This window comes from Bombina bombina, chromosome 2 (genome assembly GCF_027579735.1).
Source record: "Bombina bombina isolate aBomBom1 chromosome 2, aBomBom1.pri, whole genome shotgun sequence".
In the NCBI taxonomy this organism is placed as follows: domain Eukaryota; kingdom Metazoa; phylum Chordata; class Amphibia; order Anura; family Bombinatoridae; genus Bombina; species Bombina bombina.
The window spans coordinates 244,696,102-244,714,048 of record NC_069500.1 but is presented as its reverse complement, the minus strand read 5'-3'; the positions used below and the strand labels follow the sequence as shown (position 1 = coordinate 244,714,048).

The 17,947-nt window shown below is 40.0% G+C and overlaps 1 protein-coding gene across 1 annotated transcript in view; it reads right to left on the bottom strand.

The window, feature by feature from the left end:
- The window catches only part of LNPEP (leucyl and cystinyl aminopeptidase), a 538,618-nt gene that overhangs the window by 69,035 nt on the left and 451,636 nt on the right, over positions 1-17,947 (bottom strand). Inside the window, exon 16 of the mRNA XM_053701508.1 lies at positions 7,493-7,633. Coding sequence (XP_053557483.1) covers positions 7,493-7,633 — 141 coding nt within the window. The remainder of the gene's footprint in view (positions 1-7,492; positions 7,634-17,947) is intronic.

Here is a 17,947-nt window from a genome sequence, read left to right as displayed (position 1 = left end):
ATCTATCTCCGGCATCTCCCACTCGCTGCATATCTCTACAAACACCTCGGGTGAAGAGACCATTCCCCTGGGTGAAATGATTGTCTGCTGAGGAAGTCTTCTTCCTAGTTGTCCACACCTGGAATGTGGATTGCTGACAGCGTACATTTGTGAGTCTCCACCCACTCTAGTATCTGAGATACTTCTCTCATCTTCAAGGAACTTCTCGTTCCCCCTTGATGGTTGATTTAGGCAACCAAGGTTATATTGTCTGATTGGAATCTGTTAAACTCGGACAAAACCAGAAGGGGCCAAGCCTTCAAAGCATTGAAGATTGCCAGGAGTTCCAAAATATTTATCAGAAGGGAGGACTCCTCCTGAGTCCACAGACCTTGTGCCTTCTTGGCACCCCAAACAGCTACCCAGCCGGAAAGGCTTGCGTCCGTAGTCACAATCTCCCAGAACAGTCTCAAAAAGCCTTGGGACAGATGATCTGGACAAAGCCACCAGGAGAGCGGGTCTCTCGGCAGACTGTCCAGCACAATTTGTTGAGACAGATCTGAATGGTCGCTGTTCCATTGTCTCAGCATGCATAGTTGTAAGGGTCTGAGATGGAATCTGGCAAAAGTAATGATGTCCATGCAGGATACCATGGGTCCGATTACCTCCATACACTGAGCCACTGAGGGTCTCGAGGAGGCCTGGAGGGCAAGACATGCAGAAGTTAGCTTGCAACATCTCTGATCTGTGAGGAATATTTTCATGGATATGCAGTCTATTATAGTTCCCAGGAAATTCACCCTTGTACTTGGAGTAAGAGAACTCTTTTCCAAGTTTATCTTCCATCCATGTGATCAAAGAAGAATAAGAAGGGAGTCCGAATGTTCCTCCGCTAGATGAAAAGATGGTGCCTGTACAAAGATATCGTCCAGGTAAGGCGCTACTGCAATTCCTTGTGTTCTGGCAACAGCTAGAAGAGCCCCCAGAACCTTTGTAAATATCCTTGGAGCAGTAGCTAGGCCAAACAGAAGAGCTATGAACTGGAAGTGCTGATCTAGAAAAGCAAACCTCAGGAACTGAAAATGTTCCCTGTGAATCGGGATGTAAAGGTATGTATCCTTCAGGTCTATTGTGGTCATAAACTGTCCTTCCTGAAACAGAGGCAGGATTGACCACATTGTCTCCATCTTGAAAGAGGGAACACTCAGAAACTTGTTTAGGCACTTTAGGTCCAGAATTAGATGAAAGTTCCCTCTTCTTTGGAACCACAAAAAGGTTTGAAAAAAAAACCCAAACCTCTTTCTGCTGTAGTTACCGGGACAATTAAGAAGGCAGCCCTCTTTTCTGGTCTTGTCGAAAGACTGGAGAGTAGGAATCTGCCCCTGGGTGGATGAGACTTGAATCCTATCCTGTATCCTTGAGATACAACCTCCAGGACCCAAGGATCCTGTAAATCCTGGAACCAAGCGTCTGAAAAAAGAGACAGTCTGCCCCCTACTCAATCTGATCCCGCCCTTCATGCCGATTTTTTCTGGGCAGGCTTCTTAGTCTGTTTGGACTTATTCCAGGAGTGAGCCGACTTCCAAGTACTCTTGGGCTGCTCGGACTTGGAAGAGGACTGTTGTCATTGTGACTTGTCAGCATAAAAGGAACGAAAATTAGACAGTTGCCGTCCCTTAAGCCTATTCTTCTTATCCTGCGGTTGAAAGGCACCTTTCCCCCCAGAAACCGTAGAGATAATGGAGTCCAGCCCTGGACCGAATAAAATCTTCCCCTTGAAGGGAAGAGAAAGAAGTCTAGATTTAGAAGTCATATCCACAGATCAAGACTTTAACCAGAGAGCCCGGCGGGCTAGTACCACAAAGCCAGCAGCCTTTGCATTTATGCAAATAATCTGCATATTCACAGATAGAGTTAGCAATTCTCATTGCCTTAATTCTCTCCTGATTATCCTCGAGGAGAGTCTCCACCTCTATGAGCTCCGACAGAGTGACGCACCAGTAGGTAGCTGCTCCAGCAACCGTGGCTACAGCTGCCACTGGTTGAAATAAAAAAGCCCCACAAATCTAATTGAGAGTCAGGAACCGGGAATAATTTTTTAAAAGTAGACGAGGGGGAAAAAGAACTTCCTACTCTTTCCCATTCCTTACTAATAATGTTCATCATCTTAACTGGCACAAGAAAAGTCAGAGGGACCTTTCTATCTTCGTAAACCCTGTCTAATTGAGGGATCTTAGGCTCCTCAGGGAGTGTAGCCTCTGGAACCTCTAGAGTAGACAGAACCTCCTTTAATAAAAAATGCAGATGCTCAATTTTAAATCTAAAGGAGGATTCCTCCACTAAAGGAGGTTTAGAAACTGAAGTCTCAAACCACAGCCTCCGCACAATATAAAAAGAAATTATTATCAGTACAGAAAGAGCGGAACCTTCTAAAGGATTATCAGAGTCCTCCATAGCTTTGTATATACCCACAGAAGGACAATCAAAAAGAAACGCTTTTATTTAAAAAACGGCCCGTTAATACTCCCAATGGCTGGGGCACTCAGCACATCCTAGACCCTGACAGCTAACAGTGAAAACGCTCTCCTCAGGAGTGATGTCTGCAGCAGGATCCTAGGAAATGTAAGAGACCGCAGCTGGTCACGTGGTACGTAAAACAGGACTTCCCCTGCTATGAAAAAGGGCACCAAGCTATTATGAGCTGCGCAACACTTCAAAAACGAAAAAGGGAAACCTGTTTGTTCCAAGCCTGATTGCTCAGGAGCTGTTAGCAACAGTCTGGATGGGTTCGCAGAAAAACTTTCCCTGCATCTCCAGACTCTAAATTTCATTAATACTCTCACTGAAAAGTTGACAAGATTACTTAAAACTCCAGTCCTTTCTCGAAGGGAAACTACCCATTACAGGACTATCCCAATCTTCTGACACTTCTCTGCCACCTCCTATAGTGACGAGAAGGCAAAGAATGACTGGGGGATAGGGGAAGTGGGAGGGATATTAAAGCCTTTGGCTGGGGTGTCTTTGCCTCCTCCTGGTGGCCAGGTGTTGTATTTCCCAACTGTAAGGAATTAAGTCATGGACTCTCCCTGCCTTATGGAAGGAAATGATAGAATTTAGCAAAAGTATGAAAAGAAGACCAGATAGCTGCCTAAAAATCTGAATCAACAAAAGCCTTATTCCTTAAGGCCCATGATGAAGCAACTGATCTGGTAGAATGGGCCGTGAACAGACTAGGTGGAGACTGCCTTACCTCTAAATAAACCCTTTGAATCAATAGCTTCAACCAATAAGCCAAAGCCCTAACTTTTTGTCCTTTTCTAGAACCAGAAAAAAGATGACAAAAAAACAGACTAGAAGACTGTCAAAAATCCTTAGTAGCCTGTAGATAATATATCAAAACTCTCTCATCCAAAATTTATTAAGTAGCCTTTGCTTAAAAGTCTACGATTAAAACAAAAAGAAGAAACAATAATCATCTGATTATAATAGTCATCACTTTAGACAAGAAATAAAACTAGTCCTCAACACTGCCTTATCTTGATTAAAAATAAGATAAGGAAGACCACAAGAAAGAGCAGACAATATCTACCTTATGCATATGCTCAAAAGAAAGCTTGCAAGACCTTTAGAAGCAAATTAGGGTCCCTAGATGGAGAAATTGGCTTACTAACAGGCTTAATCCTAACGCCTGAACAAAACACTGAATATCAGGAAGATTAGCAATCTTCCTGTGAAACAAAACTGAAAGAGCAGAAATCTGACCTTTCAAAGAAATAGTGGATTAAACCTTACCTAAACCATCCTGAAGAAAATGCAAAAACCTAGGAATTCTAAAAGAATACAAGGAAATAAAAACCCTGATCCACACACTAGGAAATGAAGGTCTTGCATACTTTATGATAAAACTAGTCACAGGCTTATGAGTCTGAATTAAAAACTCAGAATCAGAAAAACTTTCCTGTCTTAAGAACTAACTGTTCAATCTCGATGCCATCAAGCTTAGAGATTTGAGTCCTAATAGAAAAAAGGACCTTGAGATAGAAGGTCTTGGCAAAAAGTGGCAACAGAGGACAGCTGGACATCTGAATTAAAGGGACACTCAATCAAAATTAAACTTTCATTATTCAGATAGAACATGCAATTTTAAACAACTTTCTAATTTACTTCCATTAACAAAATGTGCACAGTCTTTTTATATTTAAACTTTTTGAGTCACTAGCTCCTACTGAGCATGTGCAAGAATAAGTGTGTATGCATTTGTGAATGGCTGATTGCCGTCACATGGTACGTGTATGCATTTGTGATTGGCTGATGGCTGTCACATGGTACAGGGGGAGTTAAAAAAGATATAACTTTTAAAATTGTCAGAAAAAAAATCTACTACTCATTTGAAGTTCAGACTAAGTGCTATTGCATTGTCTTGTTATCTTGCATTTGTTGATTATGCAAATCTACAGTGTTGACTGGTCCTTTAAGTCTGCAAACAAAGTCCTGCAAGCCCAAGCTGGAGCAATCAGAATGACTTACAACACCTCTTCTTCTAATCCTGACACTCACCCTTGGAAGAATAAAAACAGAATTTATGTTTACCTGATAAATTACTTTCTCCAACGGTGTGTCCGGTCCACGGCGTCATCCTTACTTGTGGGATATTCTCTTCCCCAACAGGAAATGGCAAAGAGCCCAGCAAAGCTGGTCACATGATCCCTCCTAGGCTCCGCCTTCCCCAGTCATTCGACCGACGTAAAGGAGGAATATTTGCATAGGAGAAACCATATGATACCGTGGTGACTGTAGTTAAAGAAAATAAATTATCAGACCTGATTAAAAAACCAGGGCGGGCCGTGGACCGGACACACCGTTGGAGAAAGTAATTTATCAGGTAAACATAAATTCTGTTTTCTCCAACATAGGTGTGTCCGGTCCACGGCGTCATCCTTACTTGTGGGAACCAATACCAAAGCTTTAGGACACGGATGAAGGGAGGGAGCAAATCAGGTCACCTAGATGGAAGGCACCACGGCTTGCAAAACCTTTCTCCCAAAAATAGCCTCAGAAGAAGCAAAAGTATCAAACTTGTAAAATTTAGTAAAAGTGTGCAGTGAAGACCAAGTCGCTGCCTTACATATCTGATCAACAGAAGCCTCGTTCTTGAAGGCCCATGTGGAAGCCACAGCCCTAGTGGAATGAGCTGTGATTCTTTCAGGAGGCTGCCGTCCGGCAGTCTCATAAGCCAATCTGATGATGCTTTTAATCCAAAAAGAGAGAGAGGTAGAAGTTGCTTTTTGACCTCTCCTTTTACCAGAATAAACAACAAACAAGGAAGATGTTTGTCTAAAATCCTTTGTAGCATCTAAATAGAATTTTAGAGCACGAACAACATCCAAATTGTGCAACAAACGTTCCTTCTTTGAAACTGGATTCGGACACAAAGAAGGCACGACTATCTCCTGGTTAATGTTTTTGTTAGAAACAACTTTCGGAAGAAAACCAGGTTTAGTACGTAAAACCACCTTATCTGCATGGAACACCAGATAAGGAGGAGAACACTGCAGAGCAGATAATTCTGAAACTCTTCTAGCAGAAGAAATTGCAACCAAAAACAAAACTTTCCAAGATAATAACTTAATATCAACGGAATGTAAGGGTTCAAACGGAACCCCCTGAAGAACTGAAAGAACTAAATTGAGACTCCAAGGAGGAGTCAAAGGTTTGTAAACAGGCTTGATTCTAACCAGAGCCTGAACAAAGGCTTGAACATCTGGCACAGCTGCCAGCTTTTTGTGAAGTAACACAGACAAGGCAGAAATCTGTCCCTTCAAGGAACTTGCAGATAATCCTTTCTCCAAACCTTCTTGAAGAAAGGATAGAATCTTAGGAATTTTTACCTTGTCCCAAGGGAATCCTTTAGATTCACACCAACAGATATATTTTTTCCATATTTTGTGGTAAATTTTTCTAGTTACAGGCTTTCTGGCCTGAACAAGAGTATCAATGACAGAATCTGAGAACCCTCGCTTTGATAAGATCAAGCGTTCAATCTCCAAGCAGTCAGTTGGAGTGAGACCAGATTCGGATGTTCGAACGGACCTTGAACAAGAAGGTCTCGTCTCAAAGGTAGCTTCCATGGTGGAGCCGATGACATATTCACCAGGTCTGCATACCAAGTCCTGCGTGGCCACGCAGGAGCTATCAAGATCACCGATGCCCTCTCCTGATTGATCCTGGCTACCAGCCTGGGGATGAGAGGAAGCGGCGGGAATACATAAGCTAGTTTGAAGGTCCAAGGTGCTACTAGTGCATCTACTAGAGTCGCCTTGGGATCCCTGGATCTGGACCCGTAGCAAGGAACCTTGAAGTTCTGACGAGAGGCCATCAGATCCATGTCTGGAATGCCCCACAATTGAGTAATTTGGGCAAAGATTTCCGGATGGAGTTCCCACTCCCCCGGATGAAATGTTAAACACTAAAAAACTCTAAGCCATCTCCGTGGAGATGTTGCCTGTACAACGGCAAAGAGAATGACTGGGGAAGGCGGAGCCTAGGAGGGATCATGTGACCAGCTTTGCTGGGCTCTTTGCCATTTCCTGTTGGGGAAGAGAATATCCCACAAGTAAGGATGACGCCGTGGACCGGACACACCTATGTTGGAGAAATATACCAACGACCAAACAGGAGGAGGCAAAGGACAGGTCCCTGCGACACCAGTGGCAGGCTTGTGACTAACTTCCATAAGGTGTAATTGTGCCACTGCCAAATACATCCCTCCGTCAATCAGCAGCAATCTGAGGGCAAAATGGTCCTCAACTCAGTCTGAGAACTCTTCTCATAGCAAAACATCTGGAGCACCTTCATTCTTCTTCATGTACCTCCAGTAGAGGCAAAGACAAGACTAGTTACTATGGAGGTAGGAAGGGTTTATAGGGCTCTTAGAGTTTGAGAGTCTTTGCCACTCCTTAGTGGCCAGGAAGAGTAATTTCCAGGAGTAATGGATTGTTGACCACCTGTATGAAAGAAGAGAGACGTTCCTTTTCAAATTGTATTCTTAGTTCCAGAGATTAAAAGAAATAGAGAGAGATAGAGTGACATAAAGAGAGTGATAAACAGTGACAATTACTAATGGTAAACCACATTCATAAGTTTATATAAAAAGAGAGAGAGAGAGAGAGAGAGAGAGAGAGAGAGAGAGAGAGAGAGAGAGAGAGAGAGAGAAAGAGAGAGAAAGAGAGTCATAGACAGACAGATAGGAGGTATATTTTATAGCTTAAGACTCTTCAATGTTAATTCAGGTGCTTATAAAATTTGGACTGCATAAACAAAAAATGTAACCTTATTAAGAAATTGTGGTAGTGACCCAAGTGTAAAATTACAAATCTTTAGGTTTGTTTGTAATCTAATTAATAACTTCATAAACTATGGATTCCGCGGAAGAGGGAATTGTTAAACCAGAAGGAAAAAAAACAATGTTAATTGCCTTCAAATAAATATCCCAAAGCTAAACAACCATACTTACTTCTGAATAATAAGTTCCCAGTTCTGCTTCACAAAGTCCCATGCCAGCAAATGTCCTGGTATGTTTTTACTGATAAAGTGTATAACAGTAGCCAGTTCCTGAGATTTTATAAGTCCTCCCTTAAGGCTTTCATTCATTAGCCTGGTGTGAAGAACAAACAGATAAGTTATATTACTGAATAATGTTATCACACTTTTTTAAAATAATAATCAAAAAATTAATGGGAATTAAAACTTAACATTTTAATGCTTATAACCTCCAGAAGCACATTTTTTTCATAATTTCCTTTATATCGCAATGATCCTTGGCAAACATGTCAAAGGGGCATGAATGTCCAAACTGTAGTTTCATAATACAGATAGTGTATAAAATGTTAAAGGGACAGTCTACTCCAGAATTTATATTTTTTTTAAAAGATAGATAAATCCTTTATTACCCATTTCCCTGTTTTGCATAACCAACACGGTTATATTAATATACTTTTTACCACTGTGATTACCTTGTATCTAAGCCTCTGCAGACTGCCCCCTTATTTCAGTTCTTCTGACAGACTTCCATTTTAGCCAATCAGTGCTCTCTCATACCTTCTAAGAATATAGCCAGTATGTAAATATGCCTTCCTTAGCTAAGATTCAATCATCCCAGGACAGACTGTTTCGTGGTTTTTGCCACTCATCAACTGGGAGAAGGTTTGAATCACTGCTGGGTGAAGTTGATTTCGGGGGCAAAATACAACAACATTTAAAATTAGGGCAGACTTGAAGTAAAAAGGTGTGTCATTGTGAACCTAATTTGTATATCTTACCCAGAATCCTTTGCCGCATTGAAAACAATGTAATTCAGAGGTTTTCTGTGGGAAAAACAAGCCTTCTGGCCTGTCTAGAATTGTTAATGAACTACACAATGAGTTATTTTCTCTATATTTTGTGCGTATTGGATGATTTTAAACTCACCTTTTACCTCCCCCTAATTTTAAATGTTGTTGTATTTTGCCTTCAAAATCAACTTCACACAGCAGTGAGTCAAACCTTCTCCCAGTTGATGAGTTGCAAAACCCACGAAACAGTCTGTCCTGGGATGGTTATGAATCACTGCACTAACCCTAGCTAAGCTTAAAAAGCTGTGTGAAACTTGAAGTAAAAAGGTGTATCATTGTGAACCTAATATGTGTATATATATATATATATATATATATATATATATATTACACACACACATATACATACCATCCTTATTTAAGAAAAATAACAAAATGAGAGGAAGCTTGATGCACTTGCTACAGTTGTACTTAGGCTAATTCTGTTTTATTAGTATACACTCTTATTCTGGTGTACCACTCACACTGATCACCTGTTATTACCTCTGTTTTTATTGTAATTATCAGCTTTGGCCCTTTGAGCCGCTTCTGTAAGATATTCCTGTATTTGTAATTCCTGTATTTGTAATTTTATTTATATGTGCTTTTTACATTTTTTATATATAGTCTTTTATTACTGATGCTTTTTAACATGGTTCATTAAATAATCTTCTTTTATCTCTCTGTGAGTATATTTATCCCTTGGCCTCTTGTTGGTGCAGGATAAGAGGAAACACAAACTCTGCTAAATGCTGAAAATGTTTTATTAGAAGAAAACATGTGAAGGAGAACATTTCTGTCAACTTTGACTTAGTATAGAACTTCCACCATGCATAGATCCTTCCAAACATGTCTGTTCTAGCTGCCCAAAAAGTGTAAAATGCCCTTGTGAAATTAGTTCATAGCCCCAGGGGAAGTGGAACCTTTTGTGCAGGAAAACTCTTTAGAGCTGACAGAATTCAATAATATGCATATGTTGGGCCTGCATAAAAGATAGAACTCACTTTATCAGATAATCCTTTATTCTGAAAAATGAAGGATTCAGTAAGTAAGCAGTCATTGCTAAACCATTCATTTATTAATAAGATCTATTCTAAGAAATAACTTTTAAAAACTGAAGTAGTAAGCCAGCCTGTGCTGATATAAAAACTAGATCCAAAATATTCTTTCACTCAAGAAGGTGCCAGGAAAATCGGTTGCTTTGTGACTCAACTGATCTGTTAGATCTTAAACCAGCATGAACTGCCAAGGAACATATATATACAAAAGTTTGAGAATGAAGCCAGAACAATTACATTTCTAGAAGTGTTAAAAAAAACAACACTATGGGCGGCACACAACCACTAATCTATATGTATTGCACAAAGTAAAGACAAAAAAACGAGTGATTGAATAAATAGTTAAAATCAAATAAAATAAATTTAAAAATGTGGCACCCCTTTTTCTTTATTTTCATACTTTAGATTACAGAACAATACCTGCAAATTCCAAGTTCAGGGAAATTTTCCAGGAAAAAAAAAATAGAATTAAGCGGTGAGAGACAACTTTCCTGTGTTTATTAAAACATTTTGGGCCAGATTAAAAGTGAAGCGGTATTTATCGCTCCTGGGCTAACACCACTAAGACTAATCTTTTTGTGCACCCGTATCACAAGTTCTAAGTAAACAGTTTTCCCTTGTGCGCTAACCAAATGCGCATAAAAACTATGTATTATATACACACACACACACATATATATATATATATATATATATATATATATATATATATATATATATATATATATATATATATATATATATAATATATAGGTATAGATATATACAGATATACACTCACCGGCCACTTTATTAGGTACACCTTGCTAGTACCAGGTTGGACCCCCTTTTGCCTTTAGAACTGCCTTAATTCTTTGTGGCATAGATTCAGCAAGGTGTTGGAAACATTCCTCAGAGATTTTGGACCATATTGACATGATAGCATCACGCAGTTGCTGCAGATTTGTCTGCTGCACATCCATGATGCTAATCTCCCGTTCCACCACATCCCAAAGGTGCTCTTTTGAATTGAGATCTGGTGACTGTGGAAGCCATTGAAGTACAGTGAATTCATTGTTATGTTCAAGAAACCAGTTTGAGATGATTTGAGCTTTGTGACATGGTGCATTATCCTGCTGGAAGTAGCCATCAGAAGATGGGTACACTGTAGCCATAAAGGGATGGACATGATCAGCAACAAAACTCAGGTAGGCCGTGGCATTTAAACAATGCTCAATTGGTACTAAGGGGCCCAATGTGTGCCAAGAAAATATCCCCCACCAGCCTGAACCGTTGATACAAGGCAGGATGGATCCATGCTTTCATGTTGTTTACGTCAAATTCTGACCATAACATCTGAATGTTGCAGCTGAAATCGACTCTCATTAGACCAGGCAACGTTTTTTCAATCTTCTATTGTCCAATTTTGGTGAGCCTGTACGAATTGTAAGCTGTTCTTAGCTGACAGGAGTGGCACCCGGTGTGGTCTTCTACTACTGTAGCCAATCTGCACCAAGGTTCGACATGTTGTGCGTTCAGAGATGGTACTCTGCATACCTTGGTTGTAACGAGTGGTTATTTGAGTTACTGTTGCCTTTCTATCATCTCAAACCAGTCTGTCCATTCTCCTCTGACATCAACAAGGCATTTTCGTCCACACAACTGCCGCTCAGTGGATATTTTCTCTTTTTCGGACCATTCTCTGTAAACCTTAGAGATGGTTGTGCGTATAAATCCAGGTAGATCAGCAGTTTTTTAAATACTCAGACAAGCCCGTCTGGTACCAACATGCCACGTTCAAAGTCACTTAAATGGGCATTAAACACTAAATAAATGCTAAATCGAACTTATTGAAACAAAGCATGTACAAATAATTTGGCCAACGCCGCCATGATCTATAATTAAGTGATCAGTGTGTCGATAAGCAACAATTCAAATTGGCCTCCCCTATATATCTGTTTATTTTAAGGATGTTGCAATAAAATTTAGAGTTTCTAAAGGGTTATACTCGCAGTGCAACTTCGTTCCCCCCCCCCCCCCCATTTACTACCATGTAGTAACCTAGGTTTCCTTTTCTGCTCAGGCCAAATAGACACACTAGAATATGCAAACTACTGTACTGAAAAAGTGTTATGTCTGGAGTCTATGCTTTCACTTTAAACATGAATTTCTTTATTTTCTTTTTATATTACAATTGTAATGTCTTAAATGTCCCTTTAGATCCAATTTACTGTATACTGAGTGTTTAAGTTACCCTTCCTGAGTAGTTCATTTTAGATCTCTTTTATTCCTGGGATAAAGCAAAAATGCCAGAGGATCCTAGGACCTCTTAGGTGGAAATGTATATTTATTGTTGCGTTTCTCATACACAACAGACTGTCTAATATGAGACAAATAGTAGATGTTGATGAGACACCAGTGAGACAGTATTTTCTTTCTGTCACACACAATGAAGACACAGGAGAAGCTTCACAGTAGCTTATAAAGAATCATGCAAATTCTTTAGGATACCACAGCAGATTACAGTGTCACATGTAATCAGGCCCTCAGTGTGTCATCAGGGATTTGTACAATCAATAATTAACATGTGCAAAAAACGGCTATTTTGTTTTGAAGAAATCTATTTTAAAAAACAAATTAACTCTCATATCCCAAGGGTTTATTTAAATCTTAGTCATTTTTATTTTTTGTATTCTCCAGTTGCCGTTCTCTGTACTTTTTTTAAATTAGAAAAATATTGCTATATATATTTTGGTTTTTTGATTATTTTTTTTTCCACAAAAAAGTGCTTGCCCTGTGTACATTTCATATTACAAAAATAATGCTGCATTTGACGGAATGCTGCTTTAAATTAAATTTCTTGGTAGTTGAAGATGACTTGTTGAAACATTACATCATTCATTTCACAAAAGTTGCACAAGGCAACATCTGGACTTGATTGCATGGTAGAGAGGAAATATTTACACTACAATGAAAGCACCGAGGCACAGTGGAGTTTTACTGTCTGGCAAGCTTAAAAATATAGTATGTTAAAGAAAACTGACATTTAAAAAAGGGCACTTGATAAAATAAATTCCTGGTTATTAAACCAATTTAGCAAGAACTCAAAAAATACACAGAAAAAAACCCAAAAACAAAATAAAAACAGAAAACCATTCAACATAAAATTCCTACAGAATACAGTTATTTATTTGAGCCATCCTGTGGCAGATTTCATTATTGTGCAGGCAAACGTAGCAAAAAGTTAGAAAAATGTATTTTAATAATGAACTAATAATGGGGTAAACTGATAAAATGGCACTCAGCTGCTCATTGCTGGTTTGCAGTACACATGATAACTGATGTTCAAACCAGTTGAAATTTGCTACCTATCAGTGCGCATGCGCACACTGATGTCACTGCATTCCACATATGTTGTAAAGAATGTGTGTAATGCGATGATGTATGTGCAATCATGCACACTGACAGGGTAGCAAATTTCGACGGTTAGTAGCAAGTCTAGACACTTTGTCTGCGTTTGTAAGTTAATGAATTTAGGAGTCACCTTTAATTGTGATGATAACTATTTACTTAAGTTTATGTAAATTTCTAGGATGCGCACAGACAAAAAAAAGTGACTTTGTCACCATGTAAGTGCGAACATACTTTATCGCAATGCACACATTCTTTCCAATATATGTGGAATGTAGTGACGTCAGAACCACTAACCATACGCCATAAACATCCCTCTAACAAACACTGTACTCTGAGGAAAAAATAGGCCTCAACATAGACTGATAGCCCCTCTTACTGAAGAATCATATGCACATTTTAATTCTTCACCTTCCTCCAGCAGATGTAAAGACAACACTAAGGTACCTGTGGGATGGAAGGGATTTTATAGAGCTCCTGGGGTTTGGGAATCTTTGCCTCCTCCTAGTGGTAGGGAAGAATAATTACCAGGAGCAATGAATTGTGGACTCTTACCACCTGTATGAAACAAATAGATACCAGGAGCGTGTCCGGGATGCAATTTCTGGAGCTACTCCAGAGAAACTGATAATCTGCTGGTTATCAGATACTTAATGTGACATCCAGACGTTCAAACTTCAAGACTAGCTACTCTACAAGTAATATGAGTTGATACAGTCTGGCTGCGTTTATGACCCCTGCACTGAGAACCAGACTGTTGAGGCCTGATGCAGCGGTAATGAGAACCAAGCTGGGTATTGTAACCTACATTTCGGTTTAATTAAATCATCTTTGTCAACCAAAATAGTTTTTCCTTTTTATACCAAGAGACTAGCTTCCATCGTGCTTAATCAATCTTGCATATAAGGAGATGACTAACATTGTGCTAGCTGACTGGGAAGAAGAAGTTCTACAGCTCCTTGATGACCATTTTTTTGCAGCTAGAGCAACTTCTGCTAAAGGCTTTTGAAGATAAAAATGAAATTTATACTTACCTGATAAATTGATTTCTTCTACGATACGACGAGTCCACAGATTTCATCCTTACTTGTGGGATATTATCCTCCTGCTAACAGGAAGTGGCACCCAGTCATTCGACCGAAGGTTTTAGGAAGAGAATGGAAAAGCTAAAAGGTGCAGAGGTGACTGAAGTTGTTAAATAAAAAATATAGTCTGTCTTAAAATGACAGGGAGGGCCGTGGACTCGTCGTATCGTAGAAGAAATCAATTTATCAGGTAAGTATAAATTTCCTTTTATTCTACAAGATACGACGAGTCCACAGATTTCATCCTTACTTGTGGGATACAATACCAAAGCTACAGGACACGGATGAAACGGGAGGGACAAGACAGAGACCTAAATGGAAGGCACCACTGCTTGAAGAACCTTTCTCCCAAAAACAGCCTCAGAAGAAGCAAAAGTATCAAATTTGTAAAATTTGGAAAAAGTATGAAGGGACGACCAAGTCGCAGCCTTACAAATCTGTTCAACAGAAGCATCGTTTTTAAAGGCCCATGTGGAAGCCACAGCCCTAGTAGAATGAGCCATAATTCTTTCAGGAGGCTGCTGTCAAGCAGTCTCATATGCCAGGCGGATGATACTCCTCAGCCAAAAAGAAAGGTAGAGAGTTAGCCGTAGCTTTCTGACCCCTACGCTTTCCAGAATAAACAATGAAGATGATTGACGGAAATCCTTAGGCGCCTGTAAGTAAAACTTCAAGGCACGGACCACGTCCAGGTTATGTAACAGACGCTCCTTCTTAGAAGAAGGATTAGGACACAAGGAAGGAACAATTTCCTGATTAATATTCGTATTAGAAACAATCTTAGGAAGAAATCCAGGTTTGGTACGTAAAACCACCTTATCAGAATGAAATATAAGATAAGGCGAATCACATTGTAACGCTGAAAGCTCAGAAACTCTTCGAGCAGAAGAAATAGCAACTAAAAACAAAACTTTCCAAGATAACAATTTAATATCTATGGAATGCATGGGTTCAAACGGAACCCCTTGAAGAACTCGAAGAACTAAATTCAAACTCCAGGGAGGAGTAATTGGTCTAAATACAGGCTTAATTCTAGTTAGAGCCTGACAAAAAGACTAAACATCTGGCACATCTGCCAAACGTTTGTGAAGCAAAATTGACAAAGCAGAAATCTGTCCCTTTAAGGAACTCGCTGATAATCCTTTCTCCAATCCTTCTAGGAGAAAAGATAGAATCCTGGGAATCCTAACTTTACTCCATGAGTAACCCTTGGATTCACACCAATAAAGATATTTACGCCATATCTTATGATAGATTTTTCTAGTGACAGGCTTTCGAGCCTGTATCAAAGTATCGATGACCGAATCAGAGAATCCTCGCTTAGATAGAATCAAGCGTTCAATCTCCAAGCAGTCAGCTGCAGAGAATTTAGATTTGGATGTTGGAAAGGACCTTGAATGAGAAGATCCTGTCTCAAAGGAAGTTTCCACGGTGGCAGAGAGGACAGGTCCACTAGATCCGCATACCAAGTCCTGCGTGGCCACGCAGGCGCTATAAGGATTACTGAAGCTCTCTCCTGTTTGATTCAAGCAATCACGCGTGGAAGGAGAGGAAATGGTGGAAACACATAAGCTAGGCTGAACGACCAAGGCACTGCCAAGGCATCTATCAGTTCGGCCTGGGGATCCCTTGACCTGGATCCATAACGTGGAGCCACTGACGGCCGAGGAACGGACTGAAGTGCTCGGCAAGTATTTAGAATCTTTGTTTTTCTGACCTCCGTCAGAAATATTTTCATGTCTACCGAGTCTATCAAGAAGGGAACCCTTGTCCGTGGAACTAGTGAACTCTTTTCTATGTTCACATTCCAACCGTGAGTTCTCAGGAAAGACAATACTATGTCCGTGTGAGATTTTGTCAATTGATAAGTCGACGCTTGAATCAGAATATCGTCCAGATAAGGTGCCACTGCTATGCCCCGATGTCTGAGAACCGCTAGAAGAGACCCTAGAACCTTTGTGAAGATTCTGGTTGCTGTGGCCAACCCGAAGGGAAGAGCCACGAACTGATAATGTTTGTCCAGGAAGGCAAATCTTAGGAACCGATGATGATCCTTGTGGATAGGAATATGAAGGTAATCATCCTTCAAGTCCACGGTAGTCATATATTGACCCTCCTGGATCATTGGTAAGATTGTTCGTATAGTCTCCATCTTGAACGATGGGACTCTGAGAAACTTGTTTAGACACTTGAGATCTAAAATGGGTCTGAAAGTTCCCTCTTTTTTGGGAACCACAAAAAGATTTGAGTAAAATCCCTGTCCCTGTTCCGGTTTTGGAACGGGACAAATTACTCCTATGGTAGAGAGGTCTTTTACACAGCGTAAGAACGCCTCTCTTTTTATCTGGTTTACAGATAATCGTGAAAGATGAAATCTCCCTCTTGGGAGAAAATCCTTGAATTCCAGTTGATACCCGTGGGTCACGATTTCCAGTGCCAAAGGGTCCTGAACGTCTCTTGCCCAGGCCTGGGCAAAGAAAGAAAGTCTGCCCCATACTAGATCCGGTCTCGGATCGGCGGCCACCCCTTCATGCTGTCTTTGTAGTAGCAGCGGGCCCTTGGATTGTTTACCTTTATTCCAAGTCTGGTTGGGTCTCCAGACTGACTTGGCTTGAGCAAAGTTCCCTTCCTGCTTTGTGGAGGAAGAGGAAGCAGAGGGTCCTCCTTTAAGGTTTCGAAAAGAACGAAAATTATTGTTTACCCCTCATCTTAACAGACTTATCCTGAGGTAGGGCATGGCCTTACCTCCAGTAATGTCAGAAATGATTTCCTTAAATTCAGGCCTGAATAGGGTCTTACCTTTAAAAGGAATAGCTAAAAGCTTAGATTTTGATGACACATCAGCAGACCAAGATTTGAGCCATAATGCCCTATGCGCTAAAATGGCAAATCCTGCATTTTTCGCGCTAGTTTAGCAATTTGAAAAGCAGCATCAGTAATAAAAGAATTAGCTAGCTTGAGAGCCTTTATTCTATCCAAAATGTCATCTAATGGAGTCTCAACCTTCAGAGACTCTTTTAGAGCATCAAACCAAAAAGCTGCTGCAGTTGTAACTGGAACAATGCAAGCCGTAGGTTGTAAAAGAAAGCCCTGATTAATAAATAATTTCTTTAGAAGACCCTGTAACTTTTTATCCATAGGGTCTTTGAAAGCACAACTGTCCTCAATAGGTATAGTTGTACGCTAAGCCAGGGTAGAAATAGCTCCCTCCGCCTTAGGGACCGTTTGCCAAGAATCCAGAATGGTGTCTGATATGGGAAACATTTTTTTAAAATTAGGAGGGGGAGAGAACGGTATCCCTGGTCTATCCCATTCCTTTTTTACAATTTCCGAAATTCTTTTAGGAACTGGAAAAACATCAGTGTAAGTAGGCACCTCTAGATATTTGTCCATCTTACACAATTTCTCTGGTGGTATCACAATAGTATCACAATCATCCAGAGTCTCTAAAACCTCCCGACGTAACATGCAGAGGTGTTCAAGCTTAAATTTAAAAGGACATCACGTCTGAATCTGTCTGAGATAACTCATTTCCTGAGTCTGAAAGTTCTCCCTCAGACAGCAATTCCCTGACCCCCAACTCAGAGCACTGTGAGGGTACATCGGAAATAGCTAATAAAGCATCAGAGGATTCAGTATTCACATTAATACCTGTCATACCTTATCATGGCGCTCCCGGTTACAGGGGGAACCCCAAAAAATTAAAGACATATTTTACTGGGTACAGAATTATTCTCCCAAGCTCATTTAGATAACTATAGAGACACATGAATGCAGCTGCTCTTCTTACAATTATACAGCTATAAAACTACTCTACAAGACTCTTGCCTTAAACTACAATTATTGAAGAACTCATATGTGAATCACATATAATACCATTTCTCTGCATACTATTCTAGTTTATTGTGAGTATTAGCCAGGTTACAATAATGTCATTTCATTAAGAAAGTTGTCAGTTTACTGTTAGATGTGTAAGCAGTGATGTACTCAAATGGAAATAATATGATTAGATATTCTTTGCTATCTTTGCCTATACCGTAGAGACTATAGCAATTTCATATCTTAA